At 39.8% G+C, this 22,476-nt stretch overlaps 1 protein-coding gene across 1 annotated transcript in view; it reads left to right on the forward strand.

Moving 5' to 3' along the window:
* POU6F2 (POU class 6 homeobox 2) overlaps positions 1-22,476 on the forward strand; it is a 186,730-nt gene that overhangs the window by 156,195 nt on the left and 8,059 nt on the right. The window contains exons 5-7 of the mRNA XM_075083681.1: positions 775-981; positions 12,619-12,787; positions 21,941-22,109. Of these exons, the coding sequence (XP_074939782.1) occupies positions 775-981; positions 12,619-12,787; positions 21,941-22,109 (545 nt within the window). The remainder of the gene's footprint in view (positions 1-774; positions 982-12,618; positions 12,788-21,940; positions 22,110-22,476) is intronic.

Consider the following 22,476-nt stretch of genomic DNA (forward strand, 5'->3'; position numbering starts at 1 on the left):
AACCTAGCGGCTTATTGACTGACAAGTTTTCTTACAGTATCTGTTTGACATCTCATCGAATATTAGTTTTACAGGCACATTCACATTTTAGGAAATCACTGTCTTCTCAAATCTGAGATGTCACATTCTACAAGTACTTGCCCCAGAAATGTTAGCTAAAATGTTTTATCTAACAGCAGCCGTCCTGTTGTGTTGTACTACTTAGTTGTCATCCAAAAGCAGCTGCATTTTTATGAACGTATCTTAATAAGCCATGTCCTGAAAGGCACCGGTATGTCTTTGTTCGTCCCTGAGATCGCATGGGAGTAATAGGTGGTCATCTAGAGTACTAGGTATCAGTAAATCAAGGAAAAATTGCATAAGCACTGCCGCTCACAGTTAATAACATTGTGCAGATGAGTTGTAGAAGGCAAGACAAACAGACTGATATTTGCATCTATTTCACCCTCTGTTTGAATGAGAGGTGGGAGCAAAGCATCATCCAGGGACCAGAGTACGGCCCATCATTTTTCATGTACTCTCAGCCACGGCAGATTTGGTGGGGATGACAGTGGACAGTGGTAAAACGTACAGGCGATATACAATGCAACAAATTAGTTTGAAAGTCCTCATCACCTCAGTAAAAGAATGGTTATTTCCTACCTCAGCCTGTCATATCTGTCTCTCTATGCTTATTTCACCTAAGTTTGATTTAACATGCATAAAACAAGTAATTATATGTGGCAAGTATATGCAGCATGTGTACATTTTCCCTTTCTGTGTTGTTTCCTCCAGATTATTGGAACAATCCCACTGATGCCTAATCCAGTCCCCTCCAGCCAGGCGGCAGGCGGAGCTCAGGGACTTCAGGTGCAGCCAATAACTCCACAGTTATTGACCAATGCCCAGGGTCAGATCATCGCCACCGTCATCGGCAACCAGATACTCCCAGTGATCAATACCCAGGGAATAACACTATCGCCGCTCAAACCAGGCCAGCAGGTAAAGTGTCTGTAGCCTGAATGATTATCAAAACAGATGCACAGAAATCTTCTACTCCTCATAGACTCTCTCATGGCCTTTCTAAAAACTCCTACTTCTTTAACCTTTTTAATAACTAAAGATGAATTCTATCATACATGGTATATTACAGCATACTATATATGTAGTTATAATGTCATATTAATTAGTTTATTTATACATTCAGGGGTTATCCAGGTATTCTTTTATTTCTTCTGAAGGTCAATATAGGGCCAACTGAGAAATTTTCTGCAGTGAAAGTGCAGTAGGAATATGAGACAGCAGGGGCCCATCTGGCCTATAAAGTTCAATTCCTTGGTTAGTGGTCACCCAGTTGACTGGGGTTTGAAATGTTTTAGAATGTGCAGAGAAAACAAATAAAAATATAAAAACTTATTAGTCATCTTCACTGGAAAATCAGATATAATTGTGCATATTTGCATAGACAGAAAGTATTTTAGGGAAATTATTATTCAGTATGAGGCACCAGGGAGTTCCCAGACTTCAGAATGGGTGCAGCAATTTCACCAAGGTCCGCAAACTTTTCTTTAGTTCTTCTGATTGTACTTTAAAGTCAGATTCATTAGTTTTGTCTATATCTATAAATTAAAGAATGGTAGTGCTACCATTTTCTCTGAAAAAGAGGAAATTGAGGATTGAAAAGACATCAAATGTGATTACCAAAAAGGTACTTATAAATGTGTCACTTAAATGTTCATCTTAACATTCCTATTGCTGGTGTTGCTTGGTTTGCGAGTCCTGCCCACACCTCCAGTCTCAGGGAGCAGCCTTTTGTATGTTTCCAAGTATCCCAGGACCCCCTGAACTCCAAACTGATGACACTTTTTCCCCAAATTTAGAAATAAAGAGCCAATGGCTCGCTAAGTTGACATTTTTGTCTGTTTTAAAAACGTTTCACATCCAAGTGGTTACATACTCTTTTTTTCCATTGTATCCTGTGGGATCCTGCAGAGACATTTTCCAAAGCACTTGTCATTTATCTAACTCTGTTTTCTTTAATGGGAGCAGACTTACACTACTGGCAAGTGCTTTTGCAATTGTTGCATCTAGGTGGTTTCAAACAAACTGGGATGGGTGCAAAGGCACGCTCTGTGTTTTCCAGCATGGGAAAGTCTGACAAAGGAATAAGATGTCAACAGTTTACATTTGGTTTCCTGGGGATGTGTGGGGTAGGATATTTCTTTTTGAGTCAGTCCCCTGAAGAGATTCGATCTTTCCCTCCTTTGTGGAATAAGCTCTGAAAATGGATAGCAATCCTGAGATCCCATTTGAAACTCATGAAATTTAGAAGTAAAGAGGAGGATACAGGTCCTGTATTATTCCCTGAGACCTCACCTGCAGAGCAACACACATTCTGAGTCCTGTAGCAAAGCAACCTCTTCCAGGCAACGTCTGCCAGTAGGATCAGTGGACAGAGAGGGGAAAGAGGTGTGACCTTTCTTTGCACAGCTAGTGGCACTGGACTCACATAAAGGGACAAACTGCTGCTGAAGGCTGCAGCTTGCTGGATGAGCAGGGGTTTAAGGCAGAAAGTCACTGTTTATCCATATCATGATGTATTGTACTGGTTCCCCCAACCTGTGTGCTCATGTGCAACGATCAGCTGGCAGAGATCGTCAGTCAGCAGAGCTCTGGTTATGTCCAAGAGCAAAAATGTGCCCCATATTGTGCTGGTCTGCTCAGCAGTGCTGTATAGGTAGAAGACATTATTTTGCCAATATCAGTTTCGCAGGGTCCAGGCTGTGCCTCTCACTCAGAGTCCTGAGGTCCCAGGGATTGCAGGAAGGGCCGCCAAACAACACAGAGCCTCCTTACCTACATCTGTTGTAGCCTGATCAAGACAGTATTTTTGAGTGGAGGGGGGTGGGGGAGTGGGGGGGTGGGTTGGGAGGCGAAGTAGTACAAATACTATATGAAAAAATAGTACACATTATCATTTTTATAGGAACCACAGAAAATTATTTCTATGTATTTGTGCTCCCTCTACTGGCTCTTCTGCTTTCACTGAAGAAAGTCACGGAAAATTTTGCCATTGATTCCAGTGGGAGCAGAAAAGAGGCATGAAAGCCAAATTCCTCATAGGAATAATGCTGATGGACAACCAAAAGCAATTGAGCTAGTACTATACAAAAAGCAATTGAGCTAACACTATACAAACTGCCATATCATTTGAAAAGTAACTAGAATTAAACAAAGTATAAGGAGATCCTGAATTTATCTTATGGCCTGGGTAAAGACTTAGCCAAAGTGTAGTGTTCAGCTAATGATAGCATATTTAGTCGTAAGTTTAAAACCTTGTTTTCAGAAGGAGTGAGTGCTCAAACTCAGAGGGATCAACAGGAATTCAAAATATTTTTTAAAATGGTGTCACACAGCATTTGGTGTCTTCTAACTTGATGAAAGAAGCTTCAGAAGGGAAAGAGAAGAGTACAAGACAAGTTTCGGAAAAGTTTTGAGAATGTCATGGAGAAATAAATGAGGAAATAAATAATGTAGTAAAATGTTCCAGTTGCAGACGATCCTAGCTTAACTTTCAACTTGTCACTTCCTTGGAAACAAAGTATTGCAGGAGAAAGAGAGGTGATTGCAAGCAATGATAGTAAGCTACTGCTTGTTAGCTGAGTCACGATAATTGAACCTGTGTAGCCTGTTTCAGTTGCTAAGTAATGCATGCTAGTGCTTACTTTTTGCCTGAAGACTTAAATGCCTCAGATATTGTTTTTAGTCAGCTTTACTTAGGTAGACTACATGTGTTATTTATTCATACAACTTCTTCAAACACGACAGACTAAAACCTCAATGTCTCCTCATGGAAATTAGTTCATGGATTACTTACATGTAGTGTAAAACTCTGCTTTTTCTGTGATGTAAATAGGTTGGTTTTTAATGTACACAAGCAATTCCATTGTAATCCTATTCCTCTTATTTTTAAGAATAAATAGGTGTTTCTGATTTTTGTTCTTTAAACTACATGCAGTAGGGTTTGTTCCTCTTTAAATTACACGGAGTAGTTAGAGGTTCAGTGTTTTCACTGGTTTCCAAGATTCTGCTAATCTAAGCAGCAGCATCTGTGCAGACACCAAGAATTCTCCTAGAATTTCTAATGGCTTCCTAAAGTGGGCAGCTGTTTTCACTCTTGTTGTAGTCTATATCCTTTTTATCTCTGTTCATGAACAAGTTTTTCTTTGCCTTTAGTAATTTTTATTGCCCATTTCCTAACCATTTCAGTTTCCACATTAACGTCTTTGAGATTCTGTGATCAGAACTGAATGCTATGACCACAGTGAGGATACATCACTGGTTTACACAACAACATTATATTTTCAGCATTATTTGCTGTCTTTATCTCAATACAGCCTAACATCCTGCTTTTTTCTCTCTCTGCCCATTAAGTTTTTCAATAAGCAGATGTATCCACCATGATACGTCTTTGCATCCCTGATTGATACCATGTGAGTCACAAAAATGGTTCCTTTTAATGTGAATCACTTTGCACTGATCTACTCTGTACTTAACTTTTCATAATGCTCCCCCAGCATGTTGTAAACAGGATCCATAAGTTGTTCGTAGTATTCTGTACGAACTTAGGAAAGCCATCTTCCTCCTGTTGATTTAACCATTGTTCACCATCTTTTCTTGCTGCTTGCTAAAACCATTCAGAAAAATTGGCATAAATCCTTTAATCTCTATTTGTAGTCTCATTTCTTGAAAAAAGACAATGTATTCCCTAATTTTATGTTTCTTGCTTTTTAAAGCTGTTTATAGCTCATAATAGAAGAGTGCCTTGTAACCTGAGCATCTGCACTTCCTCCATGCCTCTCAGGAGGGCTTTTTGTCAAAATCCAGGTTGTATGGCTAAGTGCACTTTTTTTTCCTTTCAAGAACAGATGAGCTGCTTATAACAACTTGTTAGCATTGTCATTTGCTATCAGATTTGAAAGCCTTTTTTTAAGGTGTTCTTTTATATCTTTAACAACACCTCTTAACACCAACAAAACTGACAGAAGAACTTGAACCGTGAACTGGAGTCTTTAGAAATTTAGGAAAGGATTCACATTGCTTAACTTAGTCATAGAGCATTTAGGCGTCAGGAAGATCATTAACTAGATTTCTCGTACAGACAGAGAGGCACAGATAAGGAGACACATGCATGTTCAAGGGGCAACTCAAGCTGTCAAAATAGAATAATTTTAAGATAGGTTGAAACTCTGGTAGGTTTCTTAAGGTATCTCTTGTCTCCACTGATGTGAGAGAGCGCTAAGGTAGCTATTTTAGGATAGACAATTAATTCTTAAATGAGTGAAATTAGGTAAGAAGAATCCAGCTGCCAGTGATCACTAGGGTTCAAAACAGGTACTTGTTTATGAGTTCCTTAAAGAGTTTTCCTCATAATTGGTGTTTTCATAACTATTTTCTTGCCACAACACACAGAAGCAACTTCTACATATTATATTTTTTCTCCAGTGTAACTCATCATCAGGCTCCCTTCTTGCTGTTGTCTGACTCTTTCCTTCTACATACTAGAGTCATTAAATCAGGCCTGTAGCCCCAGTTATCCTCAGTCTTGTTTTATCTACACTGCCTGCCAGAACTTTTCATATTTCATCGTGTCTTATAGCACTACCAGCTTTGGGCTTCTGCCAACTCTAACACAATAAAACGAGCTACTAGGCAGCATTTTCTTACATAGTCAGTTCCCCATCTTTGTTGACATTGGCTATCATGCTCCAGAAAAACTGTTGAAAAGACATAGACAGCTCTCAGATGGGTCTGTGGTTGTTCTTGTACATCTGCTCTCCAAATTCCATGGCAGACGTTTTCTTCCTTGCAGTCTCAACCTACCACATACATCCTACCATCTCATTGTCACAACTACATGCAATCCCTTGTTTTCCTCTCCCGTTAAAATCTAACCAGTTCTCAATCATTTTCTCCCTGCAAAGCTCTTATTGCTTTGATGCTGTCTTGTTTTATGAGAAATGCACTCTTCTTTCTCTGTGTTTGAATATAGCCACTAAACTGTGTTGTCTTAATCCAACTTTATTTTCTTTTGCTTTTCATATGACTTTCAGTGATGAGTGTGACATTTTTTCTCACTTCTTTCTCTTTTCCTTTGCCATCAGCAGTACATAATTCCATTTCATCCACAGATAAAATTACTAGATTTTTGAAAGTCGAGATTACTAGAATATTTACTAGTATAAGTGACTCCATCAGGTTTTCCTTGACACAGCATAAACACTTGACTTGTAACTTACAGCTCTTCCTGACCAGTTTTCTTCGTGGCATCTGTACTTGTAGGAATATGATATCTCAAAAAAGTCAATATAACTGCACCACGCCATTGGGAATAGGAAGATCACTACACTACCTGTCATTCTAAGGAACCAAGGCATAGAGAGAGTAAAGCGCTGTTCGCTCTTACCTTTGAATTATGCACTTACCTACACGTTTAAGTCTGTTACTCTAATATTGACATTATATAGTTTCTGATGGGGGTCATAAAGATGACTGTTGCACCTGATTTGCATACAAAACTATATCTTCTACAGAAGCCCAGCTGTGTCCTCAGCTTCATTTAGCAAGCCCAGAGACCTTCAATTCTAGTGTTTCAACATAGTTCTGATCCCAGAGAAAGGCTTTGAAAGAACTTCAGCAGATGCTGTCAAGGTCTTACCCCAGTTACATCCACAGCACACCAGCACTTCTCTGCTGTAGTCTTCATTTTGAGCTGAGTATGTGCACAGCTTGTGTTAACCCAAAGACCTTTTTTTTATGCTAGTTTCCAAATGTACCTATTCTGTCAGTCTAAGCAGTGTATATAGGGAGCCTTTATACTATATATACTATATTACACTATACTCAGGGAGAAGATACTTATTAAGCATCAAATAGCCTTCAGATTCACATATTGACTTAGGTGAATTTACTTGAGTGAGCTAAATTACAGTGATGGGGTACAGTATTTGGGCTACAGTGGAAACATTCTGGCAGAATTGACTGTGAAAGTGAGTAGGCATGAAACATGTGGATATGCATAATAACTTATTCTGTCCATTTGCTAGAAGATTTAAGAAAACGTTTTTGAAGCCCATGCCTGGTCATGCAGTATGAGTAGGTTTGAAGACAGACTTCCTCTTCCATGGTGCTCTCAAATCATCCAGTGGCCACAGCACACCACCACTCTTTCACAAAATCAAATGTATGGCACATTTTAGGAAACGTAGACAAGAGCAGAGAACTCCGTTTACAGGAAAAATGGAAGCATGAAACACTTAAACTACTACTTCTGCAAGGCATTATCGTGGCATTTCAAAGTGTTTGGGAATGTCTTTTTATATCAAGGCATTTATTTTTCAGCACCTTCTGTGGACTTTAGCCTTTACTAGAGCTAATATCCGTATTTCCCAGGAAGAACTAGCTGACATCAGAAAAAAAATTGAAAATCTTTATTTGTATCATAAAGGGGATTGTTTAAAATGTATTTCTTGCTCTTTGTGCCACTCCTCTTAGTTTCATCTCTTCTGCCCTTTTTGTTATACTTGTCTTTTTCACCTCTGTCTTCTCTAATTTGTTGCGTTTCCTCATCTCTCAGATTTTGTTTTCACTGAATCGTAGAAAAATAGGACTGAAAGGGACCTGAAGAGGTCATGCAGTCCATCCCCTCCCCCTAGGCAGGATCAACTGTCCCTATATCATTCTTGACAGATGTTTGTCTAACCTGTTCTTAAAAACCTTCAGTGATGGAGGTTCCCTGACATCCCTAGGCAACCTAGGCCACTCTCCTTAGCATTAGAAAGGTCTTCCTGGTGCCTGACCCTAGCCTCCCTTACTGCAATTTAAACCCATTACTTTCTTCTCCCTTCCATTAGGGCCATATTTTGCCCTTGCTGTTTCTCCAGACTGTCTGTAAAACAAGTAGTAGTTCTGTCATGATACCAGACAATACTCTCTCGGAAGTTTGTTCTTTATTTCCACTTAGTTTCTTTCTCTTTCCTTAGCTTATGCAAAACACCTTGTTACTCTATCACTATCATGTAACTTTCTGGATGAAGGAAAAAACATCCTTGATCTCGTAAGACGACCTTAATACAGTACTCCAGTCAACCATCCCAGGTGTAGGAGTATCCTACATACATAATTTAAGAACAAAATTTAGTCGTACAGACCTAATTCATTCTTAACCTCTGCAGTTATCAATCAATACTACCTTCACTGTTGACAGCAGCATGTAAAACTGATGTAAAAGAAATAAGAATCAGGCCCTTTGCATTTTCAGTTTATTCTTATAAAGTATTATGCTGCACTTCATGCTTCTCATATTTATCTTATTGCTCTAGCTGTAGTGTGCATACATATATTCCTGCCAGATACTGATCAGTGTTGCATACAGTCATCATTCTCTGCGCGTCTACTATATCCACCTACACAGAATGGCACTTACAGCAACTGCTTCTGTAATTTCTGTGCCTCCTTCTGTCTTTGGATGGAAAACGCACAACAGTCATAAATATAATTCATATCATATGTACGTGTCCAAAATTGGGAAAAGTCAGCTATTGCAAGTTCGAATTGATTCTGTCACCCAGAATCTAATTCATAATCTAATCGTCGCCTCTCCTTAAGGCTATTTCTGGAGTGGAAATTATAGTGGATGAAAAGAGAGAGAGTATTTTAATGCAATTTCATGACACAGATAACTATCATTGTTCTTTAAGCAGGACATTTACAGCTTAACTGACATGTCTGTAAAACAGGGGGTATGCTGGAAATTATGTAGGGAGTTAAAGATGGAATACTCCCTCAGTCCCTGGTCAGGCCTTCAGCTTCTCCAGCCCCATTGCTCCTTTTTCCCTCACAAGAAGTAAGTTAGAAACCAACAGTCTGCAAGTATCCCTTATATAGTGCTGTTACACCTAAGGTCACTGTGCATCCAGAATTCACTAGCCATATCCCTTTTTGCCCAGCTAAATTCTGAGAATTTCTTACATTTTTCCAAAGATTTCTGAATGTCTGGCAAGAAAACTGCCAAGCTTCTGGGTATCCCAGTTATTTAAAACATACATTTGCAAATGGATTGTGCAATACATGTGCAGAGAATCAACCGTTTCCTAGATTTAACCAGCATACTGTGCATGTGCTACATAGTGGCTGTGTGCACGCTTTGCATGCACAACTGGAGACTGCAAAATGTCCTCTCATTCTGGTGCTTCCTGGAAGCTTCAAATTTATTGTATTCAACAGCTCAGCAGTTGAACTGTTCAGCAGCTATGTGTGTAGCATGGCTGGGAAATGCTGGATTTGCCATCTGTGCCTTACATGAGTGTGTATTTCTCCCTGAGAAATACTGATGGGAAATAGCACAGAATCGTAAAAAAATAAGGCTGGAAGGTCAAGGTTCAAGAGATTACCCAGTCCCCTCTTGTTCTCAGTAGCTATTCCAGTATTTGTCTAACTTGCTCCCAGGCACCCTCATAGGAACTCCACAGGTTCCCCCCAGCAATTTATGCCAGTGCTTCACAGCCATGTTAGACAGCTTTTCCCAGCATCTAATTTGAATCTTACAGGTTATTGTGCCTCTTTAATGAGTATTATTTAGAATAAAATAAAAGATACATTACTGTAAAATGTAAGACAGACTCATTCTCTGTTTTCATTAGCTCTGTCTATATTTGAAGCTGGCATTATATCCCACTCAGTCTTCCCTTCTTTAGATTAAACACAACCAGTTTGTTCCAGGTGTCTTCATAACCCTCATGTAACTCCCAGGCCTTCAGTCTCTCTAATTATTCCCCTCTAGTTGGTCCAGATTTTTTCTGAAGTGTGGCATCTAGCTGTGGACAGGCTGCTGCCCCTGCAGAGGTCTTTCCAGTGCTTAGTAGAAGAGAAGATTCTTCAGGTGCACTGCAGAAATCACTCCCACTCACACAGCTCGGGATGGGTGTTGCCTTTTGTTCACTTTTGCAACACGCCAGCATTGCTGATGCCATGTTCAAACTGACAGGATCATTTTGAATCCTAATCCTGTATTCCAGCATATCAGAAGTCCCTCCCAGTGTGTTATCACATGCAAATTTAATGAGTATATTCTCTTCTCCATCATCCAGGTCATTAGGAAATTAAGTAGTGCAGAGCAAGGACAGACCTGTGAAGCACCATCCATGCACACTTCTGTTTCCACAGATGGAGATCTATCCTCTCAGTTTTGTTTTCTAACTACTTTTGCATTCATTCTGCAGCAATTTCATCTAAACTGTGTTTCCCTAGGTTATAAAGAATGTCACATGAGGGAGTGTTGAGAGACTTGTAAAGTCAAACCACCTACTGCTTTTTCCCTGTCCACAAGGCCAATTACCCTGTCTTAGAGGGAGATCAGATTGGTTTGACACAGTTTGTTCCTAACAATCCATGTTGTTTGTTGCTACCTTGTTTTCTTGCGGGTGCTTACAAATTGTTTGATTATTTTCTTCAGCACTTTTCCATGGGTTGAAGTTTAGTTGACTGGACTATAATTTTGAAGATCTTTCTTTTTAAAGATAGCTGCTACATCTGTTCCTCCATTCCTCACAGATAAGCACTAACATTTTTAAGACTGTTCCAGACAGTGGGAAAGCAGGTAGCTCATCTAAATACAATACTTTTCTTCCCTTGCTTAGGCTGAAATCTTCAGTTTGCCAGAGATTCCCTTGGACAGCAGACCCAGAGCCCAAACCCCTCCTGTTTCTAAAAGCTGCACTCTGCAGTGATGTGGGTGTAATGGACAGGCAGTCCATTTCTGCAACATTCAGAGGTAGCCAGCCCTCCTAGTGGACTGCTTCCCTAGGAGAAGATATTATAAAAGTAGACATTCTGGGTTGGGAGCTCTCTATAGATAAAATCCAGCCCTTAACGAATTTTTTTAAAGCTGCCCAGTGCTTCCGTGAGTCTGAAATCTGGAAGCCTTTCAATCAGCATCACAACTATGGTCTCTTTGATACAGTGCCAGTTTTCTTTTTTAAAATGTGCTTGATCCAAAAAAACACCTCATGGTAATAAAATGGTTTTTGTTTATTGATCCCTAGGGAAGTCAGAATAAGCTAAAATTGGCCAGATGAATAATTTTCATTATTATTAAAGGGCAAATCAAAGTTTCTTGCTTCATTTTGTGTTATATCATTCCATGTGGCAGGTAGAAAAAGGAATTGTAATTTTTTTCCATTCTTAAACAGACCCATAACATGAATAATGTCATTAAAATTATTCATATGTTTCCCAGAGAAAAGTGTCATCTTGAATGTGATCAGATACCTTTATCTACTGTGCTGTACAATTTGTTGTCTACTTAACATCAGTAATTTCTATGTGTTCTGGGAGAACATTATATATAATTTGAGTATTACTAATGAATTCAGCTCCTTTTCTGAAGTAATTTGTTCAGTTAAATATTAAAAAAAACCAAACCTCATACTCCTTAAAATTCAAGAAATAGATTTAAATTACTGACTTCAAGCAAGGCCAAATAGGCCTTTATCTTCCCCCTTTTCTGAGAATGGGGATAGCAGCTATCACTTAAAAGTCAAGCCTTTTAGTACATTTTTGCAATCTTTTTTGATCAATTCAAGAATCAACATAAAATAAAGGTATAATAAGTAGCAGTCACCTGAATGTATCAGGACTATATTATTAGGCTCTGAAAAGGCTGTACTGGACTACTAGAAGCCAATTCAAAACTGTAAGGTCCATTGTGTACCTTCATTCTGTAGCGAGACTGCCCTTTGAATTTGCTGGGAGTTTTACGTAAAAATCAGTACCAGAGAACATTCCTAGTTTGCAGTCCCACGTGGAAGCTTATCATAGGCAGAAGGGATTAATGGTTCTTTCCCTTCCCCTAATGAACAACCAAAGACTACACTGTTGTAAATTTTGTAAAAAAAAAATATGTGTAAAGCCAGATTCACGTATCACAGTGTAACATTTGCATCTACTGTACTCACTACATCTTTTAGGTATGTCTTACTTGACACAGTCCTGATGTGAATGGGGCTCAGAAGTTCCACTGTGTGTTTTAGGCAAGGACAATTTATCGACTGAGAAATAAGGTTTAAACATTTTGGTTTGTTTCCTAGATCTAATGTCATAAAACAAATTATTCCTTTCTGAAGGAAAGGGATTTCCCCCAGTTTATCTTCTCTTCCCCATCCCCACTCTTCTTGGCCCTGGTCCTGCAGTATGAAAGGACCTGTCTGAAACAATGTTGATTTATATGAGGATATATGTAGGGAATAAAAGTCTGACCTCATGAGTCAGAAAACAGGTAAGGACATGTATTTATTAAATCAGAATGCTGCTGGGAATGTCATAGGTCTCTTCATACCATTTCAAACAAGTATTTAGCTTCTAATTAGATTAAGTATCCGATTAAACTGAGAAAAAAATGGGAAGTCAGACTTCAAAGGAGCTCGGATTGCTCCTGCTGTAACAGTCACCTGAACTAAGTCCATGGCATTTAATGCTCCTATGGGATTTGTTCCTCAGGAGTAGATGGGTGAGATGGTACATTGGAAGTTTCCTATCACTGCTTCATTTTCTAAATACCTATTTTTACATTTTAACATATAGCTTCATCAGCCCTCCCAGACGCAAGTGGGACAAGCAGCCTCACAACCCAATCTCCTGCATTTGGCTCACAGTCAAGCATCTATGTCTCAAAGCCCAGTGCGTCAGGCTTCCTCTTCTTCCTCCTCATCCTCCTCCTCTTCAGCTTTGAGTGTTGGCCAGTTAGTCAGCAGTAAGTATTGCTCCCTGCCTCTCCTTAATTCTCCCCTCTGTTTGTCCCTCTCACGGCTGAGTTTCCTGATCTGCTTTCCCTCTTTTTTTTTTTCCATATAGTAGAATGTATATTGCTAAGTAGAGTGACTCTTACCAGTAACAACTGCTAAGTGCTGTCTTGGATGGGGCTTAAGGTAAACATGCCTTGAGAAATTGTAATCAATGCTAAAAACAGTCATAAAAATGGTACTAGCCATTAATTGACTTATGAGGGCAGTTCTTTTAACTAAAATGTAGCTTATGTTCTTTGGAATTGAGAAATTTTTGAATCAGTCAATACAATGAGTTATGTTGCTCAGAATTTGGTGTGCAGACAGATCCTCCTACTTTTGGTTAGGTTGCTTGTTCGTTACCATTTGTTTGCTTAGTTAGTGTAGCAAACCATTTTACAAACCCTAGCACTACACAAATCTAGAGCGAGAGACCTTTGTTGCCAGGAAAAGCTTGCACAATTTAAACAACAAAGAACTGTAACCTGTGGGAGAGGAGATAGAGGCATGCTGCAGTGAAATAACTGTTTTAGTAACAGCTCACCTCCTGAACAGCCCTTTCTTCACACACAGTTCAGAGTCTTTGCTATTACCTTATCAGTATTAACTTTGGTCTTTACATAGCAAAAAAAACCCACATTAAAAGTATACATAAGAAGCATTAACAGTTTTTGAACAACTGCAAAAATCTGAGTGTATTGGATGACCTTGTTCAAAGATACTCCACGTACCTATTTCAAGTAAACAAACACTATAGCTCACACCATATTGGTGATGTAAAATATATGGCTGATACAAGCTTATGAAGGGCTTGGAGAAACTGTCATGCAAAGGAGGATGTGAAAAAATCTTGCTTAGATTATTTCAGAGATTGTTTACATGGGGAAATTACTAGCAGAGCTATAGTGGTAAAATTATGCTGGTATAACTCCCAGTGTGAATACTTTTATTCTGGAATAAAAATATCCACATTGGTAGCTGTAAGTACATAAAATATATAGATATAATTATAGTGCTATAAATATACTGCTATTGCTCTGGCAGTAAATTTTCTCATGTAGACAAGCTTGTAGGAAGAAGACAAATAAAAGACTTCACATTAAAATATACATAATGTTACCCCTTGTCTTTGTGGGAAAACTGACTAAAATAGCTAGTGTGGAATAAGTTACTTTTCAATGGCTAGTCCAGGATAGCCTCCGTTGTGGACATTCTTATTTAAAAAATTATTCTACAATAATTATTGAGGGGCACTCTACCCGACAATAGTTATTCCAGTCAATTTCCCCATGTGGTTAAGTGCACTACTCAATAAAAGCGACGTGGGAAAAGCCCCTTTTAAGTTTACAGGATAGATCCATCAAAAGTTGGGAGATGCTAGAAAAATAGTTGCTTGTTCAACTGTATGCAATTCCTCTTAGAACATGTGTTTTATGATAATGATATACATTGTGATTAAAGTCACACAGTCATGATTTTTTTCTCATCCTTCTTTCTGTGCATTCCCAATGGAATTGTTATAGGGATACATCAGAATTACTAATGCAACAAGCAGGCTCTTGTTCCAGAGGTTGTTCCCTACCTGATTCACTAAACTGTTCCCCAGTTTGCATAACATTTGAGGTAGGGAGCTGTAGAAGGGTGAAGGATGGTCTTGCTTCAGGCGATAGAGGGCTGAGGAGCTGAAGCTTTCTGTCTGCCATGTAATTCCAGTGGAATGGCAGACAAGTCACTTAAAAGAGAGATTTCACAAGTGCTCCCTCAATATCCAGCTTGAGACTCTGGACTTTAATTTACAGAAGAACCTGGTACTCACAATTTTAAGTGCACTTTCACTGTGGAACTGTATAAAGGACCATTTAGAGACACAGTCTAAAAAAATCATCTCCTACTTGACCTAGACTGGGTACCCAAAAATGCTTTTTCCCGTAATATCTGCCCACTTCTCTGTGAATGAGAAGGGGAAGACCCTCATCTTGTAGAAACACAAGAAAATAAATTAAGATTTAAAAAAACAGAAGAGCTCAAGAGGAAATTAATAACTATGTCTTTGGTGAAGAGCTTCAGTAGAAGTCTGGGGCCACACACTGAACAAGTGAAAAGGCAATATATCAGTCGGTTCCTCCATAACGAAGCACAATTTGTCCTGTGCACTGGATGAGGCAGGGGTCTGGGGAAGAAGAACTGGTAATCTGGTGGTCAAAGACTATGCTACGCTATGTTCTGGGCTACTGTAACTCCAGCATTTTGTAGCTTCTGAGTGTTTATTTGTGCCACCCTAAGGATGTTCTTTTAGCTTCATTTTTTCCGTGGACAAATTTCAAGTTTATTACAAAAGCAGAATAGTAATGTAAGTCAGTCATATGGTGAGATAATGCTTATAGTCATAGTTGGAAATGTGAGATCTAGTCAGCTGAATGGATAGAGAGGCTGATAGGTTGTGTTATCATCTTTTTGGTCTTGCTCTAAAAGGAATAAGACACATGCTGTGCTTATGGATTTGGCTGACAGCAGAGGAGTATGAGGCACAGGAATATCAGTTTGAGGAAGAGAGGAAATGCAATAAGGAACATAGACTTTCTAGTTGTTCCTCTCAGGCTTGACTCCTTCCACCACTTGTCCTATTCCAGTCCCATTACTTCCTCATCCCGTTCTCCACACAAACTATGCTCCCTTTCCTACTGTGCTCTTTTTCCTCTTGCCTTCTCCCTGCAGTCATTTCCCTGCAGTCCATCATTCCTCAACACCTCTTCCCACTTCAGCCCCCCTCCAACTCCTGTCCCCAGACCATATCTGTGTCCCTTTTACCAGCCTTTTTATTAGGTAGTTTCTGTCCTCCTCTACCTTATTTTGTCACTAGTGCCACCTCTTCTTCTGTGTTTTCTTTCCTCTACCACAGTGATTACTACTCTCTGCATGGTCAGGCCCCCCACTCCAAACTCAAATCCTACCTCCTTAGTAGTCTTCAGGATTTTCCCCCTCCAGCACTTCTTTTTATTCAGACTTGAGTCTTAATTTTTGCTCCCTCTGCACCCACATCATGTAGATACCACTCCTACTCTCCCTGGAAGCCATCAGAGGAGTGTGGAAAATGATCACCAAGGGAGGCAAGTCAATCTCTCTGTCTTTACTGCTGTCCTGTCCCAATGCAGGCCAGAGCCACAACTATGGGGCAGGGGGTGGTTCTCCATCTACTTCAGCCTAAGCATCTTCAGTACAGAGAAAATCTTAACAAAAATTCCACACAGAGGTCTAGCAAATCTCTACTGAGTAGATACGCAACTTTGGAAGCTCACCTGCTTGGACTTGTTTGAGACAGATTTTCAGGTGGGGTGCAAGAAGCCCATTACTGACATAACGACATAACTACCATCCCCCTGACACCTATCAAGGACATGTTTCAAGTTTTAGGGAAACTGAAGCTTCTTAAAGAAAAGAGGTTATTACAATTCTTTTATCCTGCGTAGAGCAACATGTTATATTAGCCTCATTCTCAGACATGGTTGACCTGAAATTTGTCTTATAATGGCAAATGCCAGTCAGATGTAGCCATAGTCAATACCCTACGTGTGATAATGAATGGCACAGAGAATGTAGTTGGAGTGCTTCTCCCTTCCTCAAAATGGAAGAAAGCTCAATTAAATCAACAAGTGGGGAATCTCAGAGTAAAGAGAATCCTTTTAATCCAGTCAGACAGAGGAAGGCATTGTGCTTGGGAATTAATTCACTGGCAGCCAGATCTTAAGAGTGTTCCAAAGGGAGAGGGTGTTTATAGGAATCTCCTATAAAAAAGCATGACAATAATTACACATGAATAAAAAGTTCTTGAATAGTCCTAAATTTATGTTTCAGGCTTCATCCAGTCCCTGGCTATTCAAGACCAACAGGATGAGTAGTGTGAGGGGCAGATCAACTCATTTCTGCCATTTACATAGCGTTATCACAAAGTAAGAAGTAAAACAGACATCTCAATGATCCTTCATGGCTGTCCAGCATATTCGTGAGAGCATCCAGCCAACCACAAACTGGAGCTAACACTGAATGCATAAACCAGTATGTAAGTGACAATGTTCCAGGACACAAGTGAACTACCTACTGATTTCTAGTAATGTAGAAAGACCCTACAAGAAAGAGAAAATATGGTCAGTTCAGTAGGGAAAGATCAAAACACCTGTATAATGAAACATAAAAAGGCAGACAGGACCCTTTATAGCTTTTTGTTGTCCTTGATAATACCACCCTTTTAGACAAACAGTCTTAATTGATCTTCATGAATTTTAAAATTGTTTCATGTGACTAAAAACCCATTTGCATACAACTGTGCCCGCACATAGGGAAATAAATAGCAAGTCATTCCTCTTTTGTCCCTTTGCAGAATCCATTCAGTTTCTGGGTGCGGATCCTTGAAGGGCAGGAGAACCACTTTGTCAAGCCTAAGGCCCATAACTGAACAAAGCCGCCTTAGTGTCCCAGCTGCCTCACAGGCTAGCAGAGCTCTGTATAACAGGCCTGCAACTGAAATCTAGTGTCTGCCAAAGTCTATTCAGTGTCTTTTAGTGGGATGAGGCCTGCAACTGGCCAGTGGTTCTGAAAGAAATCCATAGGTGTAAGGGCAGCAAGAACCAACCTGTGGCCTCCTGGACATCTCTTTGATTGCTTTAGCTCGCCTGTGGCAGGTATCCTGTTGTTCCCTTTTCCTCATTTGTTCCAAAGCTGCAGTCCAGTCCTCTAGCAGAGGCCCTAGGGTCGAGTACCTTGGTAGAGATTTGCCATATTCCAGAAACTGTTGCCAAATATAGTAAAGTTCATGTAAAACGAGGCATATTAATCTACCTTATTCTGTTAATCAAATTGCTTAGAGCAATATAACTTCAGTAAACAGATAATTGTTTGGGGCAAGGTTCTGCACACTTACTGTAGAGTAAATCTCTTTACAAGAGGCCACCTCACATCAGTGAAAGTACTGAAGTACCTTGAGGAAGGGATCAGAACTGGGCTTTAATAATGTCACTGTTCCATTTTCCTTGTTTTTATTAATTTTACTTTTCCAGTCATATTTTTGTTATGATTTTAAATTTTTTCTTTAACGTTTCCTAATTTTTAAAAAGGCACATTTCCTTCCTTTTTTGTTTTGTTTTGTTTTTTTTTTTTAATTTCTCTTTATTTATTTCCTGTCTTTACACACACACACACACACACACCCCCCGGACTGTTGTGTTCTTTATAGCTTCTCCCTTTTATCTCATCCTCACCCCTTCATCCCTCACCAGAAACAAGTGCTAGTTCTTCTAAAGACAAAAAATTACAGTTGTTTCCAAAAGACGTTTAAAAAGAAGCTCTGCCTAAGCAAAGACTGCAAGGTTCATCTCAGCTCTTCCTGTCCCTTCTGTATGATTTCTTCATATTGTCTCATCCTATCTCTGTTCTCTTTTTTCTTCTTTGTTTTCTCTTCATTCAATTCTATATCATTGTGCCTTCTTTTCTTCCAATTCATTTTCCTTTCCTCAGATGCATTCCTCTTCTCATTTCTCTAACTTTTCCACTATATGTTCTGTTCGTGAAAATCACTGGTTTCCCCACATGCTCTAAGACTTGTGTCTCCATGAAGTTCTTTTCTTCCAAATTCATTTTACTGTCGTCTGTTACTATAAAATTAAAATGCCTCCCACAAACAAATTATTCTTCTTCCCTTCCCCTGAGCACCAGTCCATTTTCCATTAATGATGTTTTGTCCTGCCTCTCTCATGCAATTTACTTTCCATTGGACTTCCTCTGCCAGCTATTTCTCCTCCTGCCTGACTGGGGAAATCATCCCCTGTAATCCCTCCCATGGCAGAACTCTGCACAACAGAAATTTGCTTTCTCCTTCAGGGTGCACTCATTTCTGTAGCAACTCTTTCCCCTAACTATTAAAATCACAGCAAATTTGCACTCACCAACAAACTCATGCAGGAATTTCAGAAGAATTCAAAAGTGGAATGGTATTCCCCTCAGTAGGAAAAAAAGGCGGTTCAATGCAGGAGAGCCTATGGATTTTATTTCTTCCACTCTGCTCACCCACCTTCAGCAGCCACCAGGACTTGTGGGGGAATTTTAGCTGGCTTCCTTTTTGTTAGGGGATATATACATATATCCCTTAAATGGTCCCAGACAACTCTCACCTTTCTCCAGCACCTAGTAGTTTCATATACATAACAGACACTGTTTTGTCAAGCTATAATGTGCATTGTGAAGCTTTAAATGCTGTTACAGTAGATCCCAACCACTCAATGAGACTGGTATTCTTTGTTTTCCCATTGGCCCTGTGCTGCCTTCTGTAGGATAGCCACTTAATTTAAAAAGCACTGGTTTATTTACATTCTTCAGCAAGCTACTCTTCCTAAAATGTGAAGTGCTCTATACACTTAACTGTTCTGAAAGCTTAGAACTTATTAAAACAAAGTCCATTATCTATTTGTATATATATTTACGTATGCATATGTATTAGTCCACAGAGCCCAAGATCATGTATTTATGGCATTTTAATGGCAATAGAGTAAAACAGACCAGTGTTGTTATATGATGACGTCAATAGAGTGGTCTTCATAGTACTATTTCAGTTTTGCTTCCTATTTGAGGATCGCTTCTATGGATTTCAAGGGGCTTTGAATCATACCTGAAGCAGAAGTGATTCTGATTTGATACAAATGATATTTTCCCTACAGTTCAGGGATAAAGGCTTCAGTGGTTTTGTCCGCCTCTGTTAACACTTTCCTCCTTCCAAAGATGCTATGTAAGAATGAAGCCTCTTTCTCAACAGATAGTCTGCCGTATATTACCATCTACGCCCATATTCCTGACATGCATCATAGGGGTTTTTTCTCACCTCAAGGAGAGCTCAGTCTAATCGTTTCCTTTTCCAAGTTCCCCGAGCAGGAAAGGACTTTCCATGATATTCAGTGTTGCAACATCACCATACCAGAAGGATCCAGCAGAACTTTGCAGAACTTCTCTACAATCATGTGCAAGCAAATAACCCCTTAGCTTTCTTCCCTCCCTTTTTATTTCTAACAGGAACTGGGGAGGTTTACAGGTGCCAGTTGCCATAGCGTTTGCTACTTTGAAAGTTCTCTGGGAACACCTGAATCATCCTTTGTCACATCCCTAATAGCCTTAGTCAGAGGCCTTAAAGTGAAGGGAAGAGGTGAGGAAGGTCATCTTACCCAAAGGAATCTTTGAGGCCATTATAATTTATGATATTTTGTACGTTTATCAGTTGCTCTGCAGAGACCCAAAGGGCAGATAAGCGTCCAGCTCCATTCTGTGTCTCTGAAAATCAGAACTGGTGTGCTAGATAGACTGTGTATTGGGTAAGTAGGAAAATTTCACACCTCTAAAGGCAATTACTTTACAAACCTGAGTGGCCCCTGTCATAGCGCCAATGACTTAAAACCAAACAAACAATATGTGCTGCAGCTTTATACTGAATGAGTGCGTGCATGTGTGCACAGGTGAGCTCAAGCACAGCAGTCACAATAGCAGGGACAATTCTGAGTGTGGAGCATTGTCAAAACTAGATTCAGCCTTTGTGCGTGTTTACCTGTGTTCATAGTTCATGTGGTCCCTGGCTGCATCCGCGAGTATTTTTAAACTACTATTGCTATGTGTGCTTCTTACACTCAAGTTGCAAATCGATATAGCCTAAATTTATACAGCAGAAAAACCTCTTCCCTCTGTCTATTATTGGACTAAAAGATTTTTTTTATAGGACATTTCCATCATAAGGGGATTTTACATCAGGTTTATAAACCCCTGAAAATAAAAGCCTTGTTACTGTAATGCTGACAAGCCCTTAGCTATAGCAGTACTAGCCACTCTTATATAGGGTTCAGAACAGTAATGTAGTCTAGCACCGTCCTTGGACAACTGCTTGCATTTACAGAAATTGATGGGTTTTTGTGCTGCAAACTTTTCACCTAAGAAGTCTGAGGAATGAGGTGAAGAACAATAGAGACGTCTCACTGGGAGAATGGCTTCACTACACGCAGGATTGCACAACACTTTGAAATTTTCCACCATCCCAGTCCCATGCTGTCTCTGACTTGGCAAACGCTTTTATTTAGCCAAGTATCAGTAGCTTGTGGGGGGGGAAAGTTCCATTCTCCAGCTGTTGTGTCATTTCCCTTCATAAGTCCTAAATTGACCGAGTTATCCAGCACCAAAGGAGCTTTCCTGTGGTAGACATGCTTTATTATGTGCCCTTTCAGGGACAAAGGCTTCTGTGTCAGTAAACTGCTATGGAGAGGAAGGATAGATTTATTCTCACAGCATCATAAGCATTATCTTCTGAGGGGCTAATGTAAAAGTAAAAAATTGTGCAGCATTACAGTCCGAAACCTAATGGCTGAGGTTGCTGCTCCTTGATTATCAACCTGATGGGAGGCAGAATGAAAAGCTAGAAAGGCTGCTTCTCAGAAGGGCATATTTTAAAGGATGATTTTTAAATTAAGGAGTTTTTAAAGTCAGCATCTTGTTTGGGCTTGTTCATTTGCTTTGTATTTTAGACATTTGGCTGGTGGTTTGGGTTAGGTATTGTACAAAAGGAAAGGAAGGTTTGTGAATCTCCTTATTTTGCATTAGTTTTAGCATGAAGTCTTGATTTCAAGTTAAAAACCCAAGCAGTTCATGTGTATATATAGGCCTCCCCACAGACTGCAAGTAAATATATTGACAAGAGCCTTCCTTCTGTATGTGACAAGAAGGGAAAATGGGGAGTATGACTTGTCAACCGGGGGGGGGGGGGGGGGGGGGGGATTTTGCAAGGCACAAAAGGCAGTGAGGAGCCCAGACACCATCTCACTTGGATGCAAGTTGGCCATTTTCGGGAGTTCAGGAACAAAGTATGTCTTTAAAAATCTTTCACCAGCACCTGGAAACACTGCAGCCTAGTTAGCATTTTAGCAATCTGAACATGCTTTGTTACACACCTGACAAGGCAAGCCTGTTTGTGTTTGGGGAAGAAGAGAAAGGGATAAGTATTTAAACTAATGAACATGAACATCTTGACAATGAAAGCTGGTGTAAGCTTAGCCTGCTCATATGTGACGCGAAGAACTGACATGATTAAAAAAATATTTCAACAGATCCTCAAACAGCCAGTGGAGAGGTGGATGGGGTGAATCTGGAAGAAATCCGAGAATTTGCCAAAGCTTTTAAAATCCGGCGCCTGTCCCTTGGCCTGACACAGACTCAAGTTGGCCAAGCCCTAAGCGCCACCGAAGGCCCAGCCTATAGCCAGTCTGCCATCTGCAGGTAACAAGTTACATCATAAACTCTCCTCTCCTCTCTTTGTTCTTAATTATTCAGCTTATTGCGAGGAGCATGCTTGTGTTTAAGTCTCACGTCCTAGAATGTATTATTTCATCTGGGACTGAAATTAGCCAATTATATTGGTATCTGGCAGCTAAAATCTTCTTATTGTGTACCCCTAGAGTAACTTCAGTCCTTTTTCCCTCCTTTTTTAAACAAGTGAGAAACAATGTTCCTGGCATTGCGACTTAATTCAGTAGACGAGTTGGAGACCCTGCTGATGCTGGATAAGCACCAGCTGACCCTCTTCATACTGTGCCATTTTCTCCGGATAGGGTTACTGAACAAATATTTCATGGCTGCATCCCTG

This window comes from Phalacrocorax aristotelis, chromosome 2 (assembly GCF_949628215.1).
Source record: "Phalacrocorax aristotelis chromosome 2, bGulAri2.1, whole genome shotgun sequence".
Classification (NCBI taxonomy): Eukaryota; Metazoa; Chordata; class Aves; order Suliformes; family Phalacrocoracidae; genus Phalacrocorax; species Phalacrocorax aristotelis.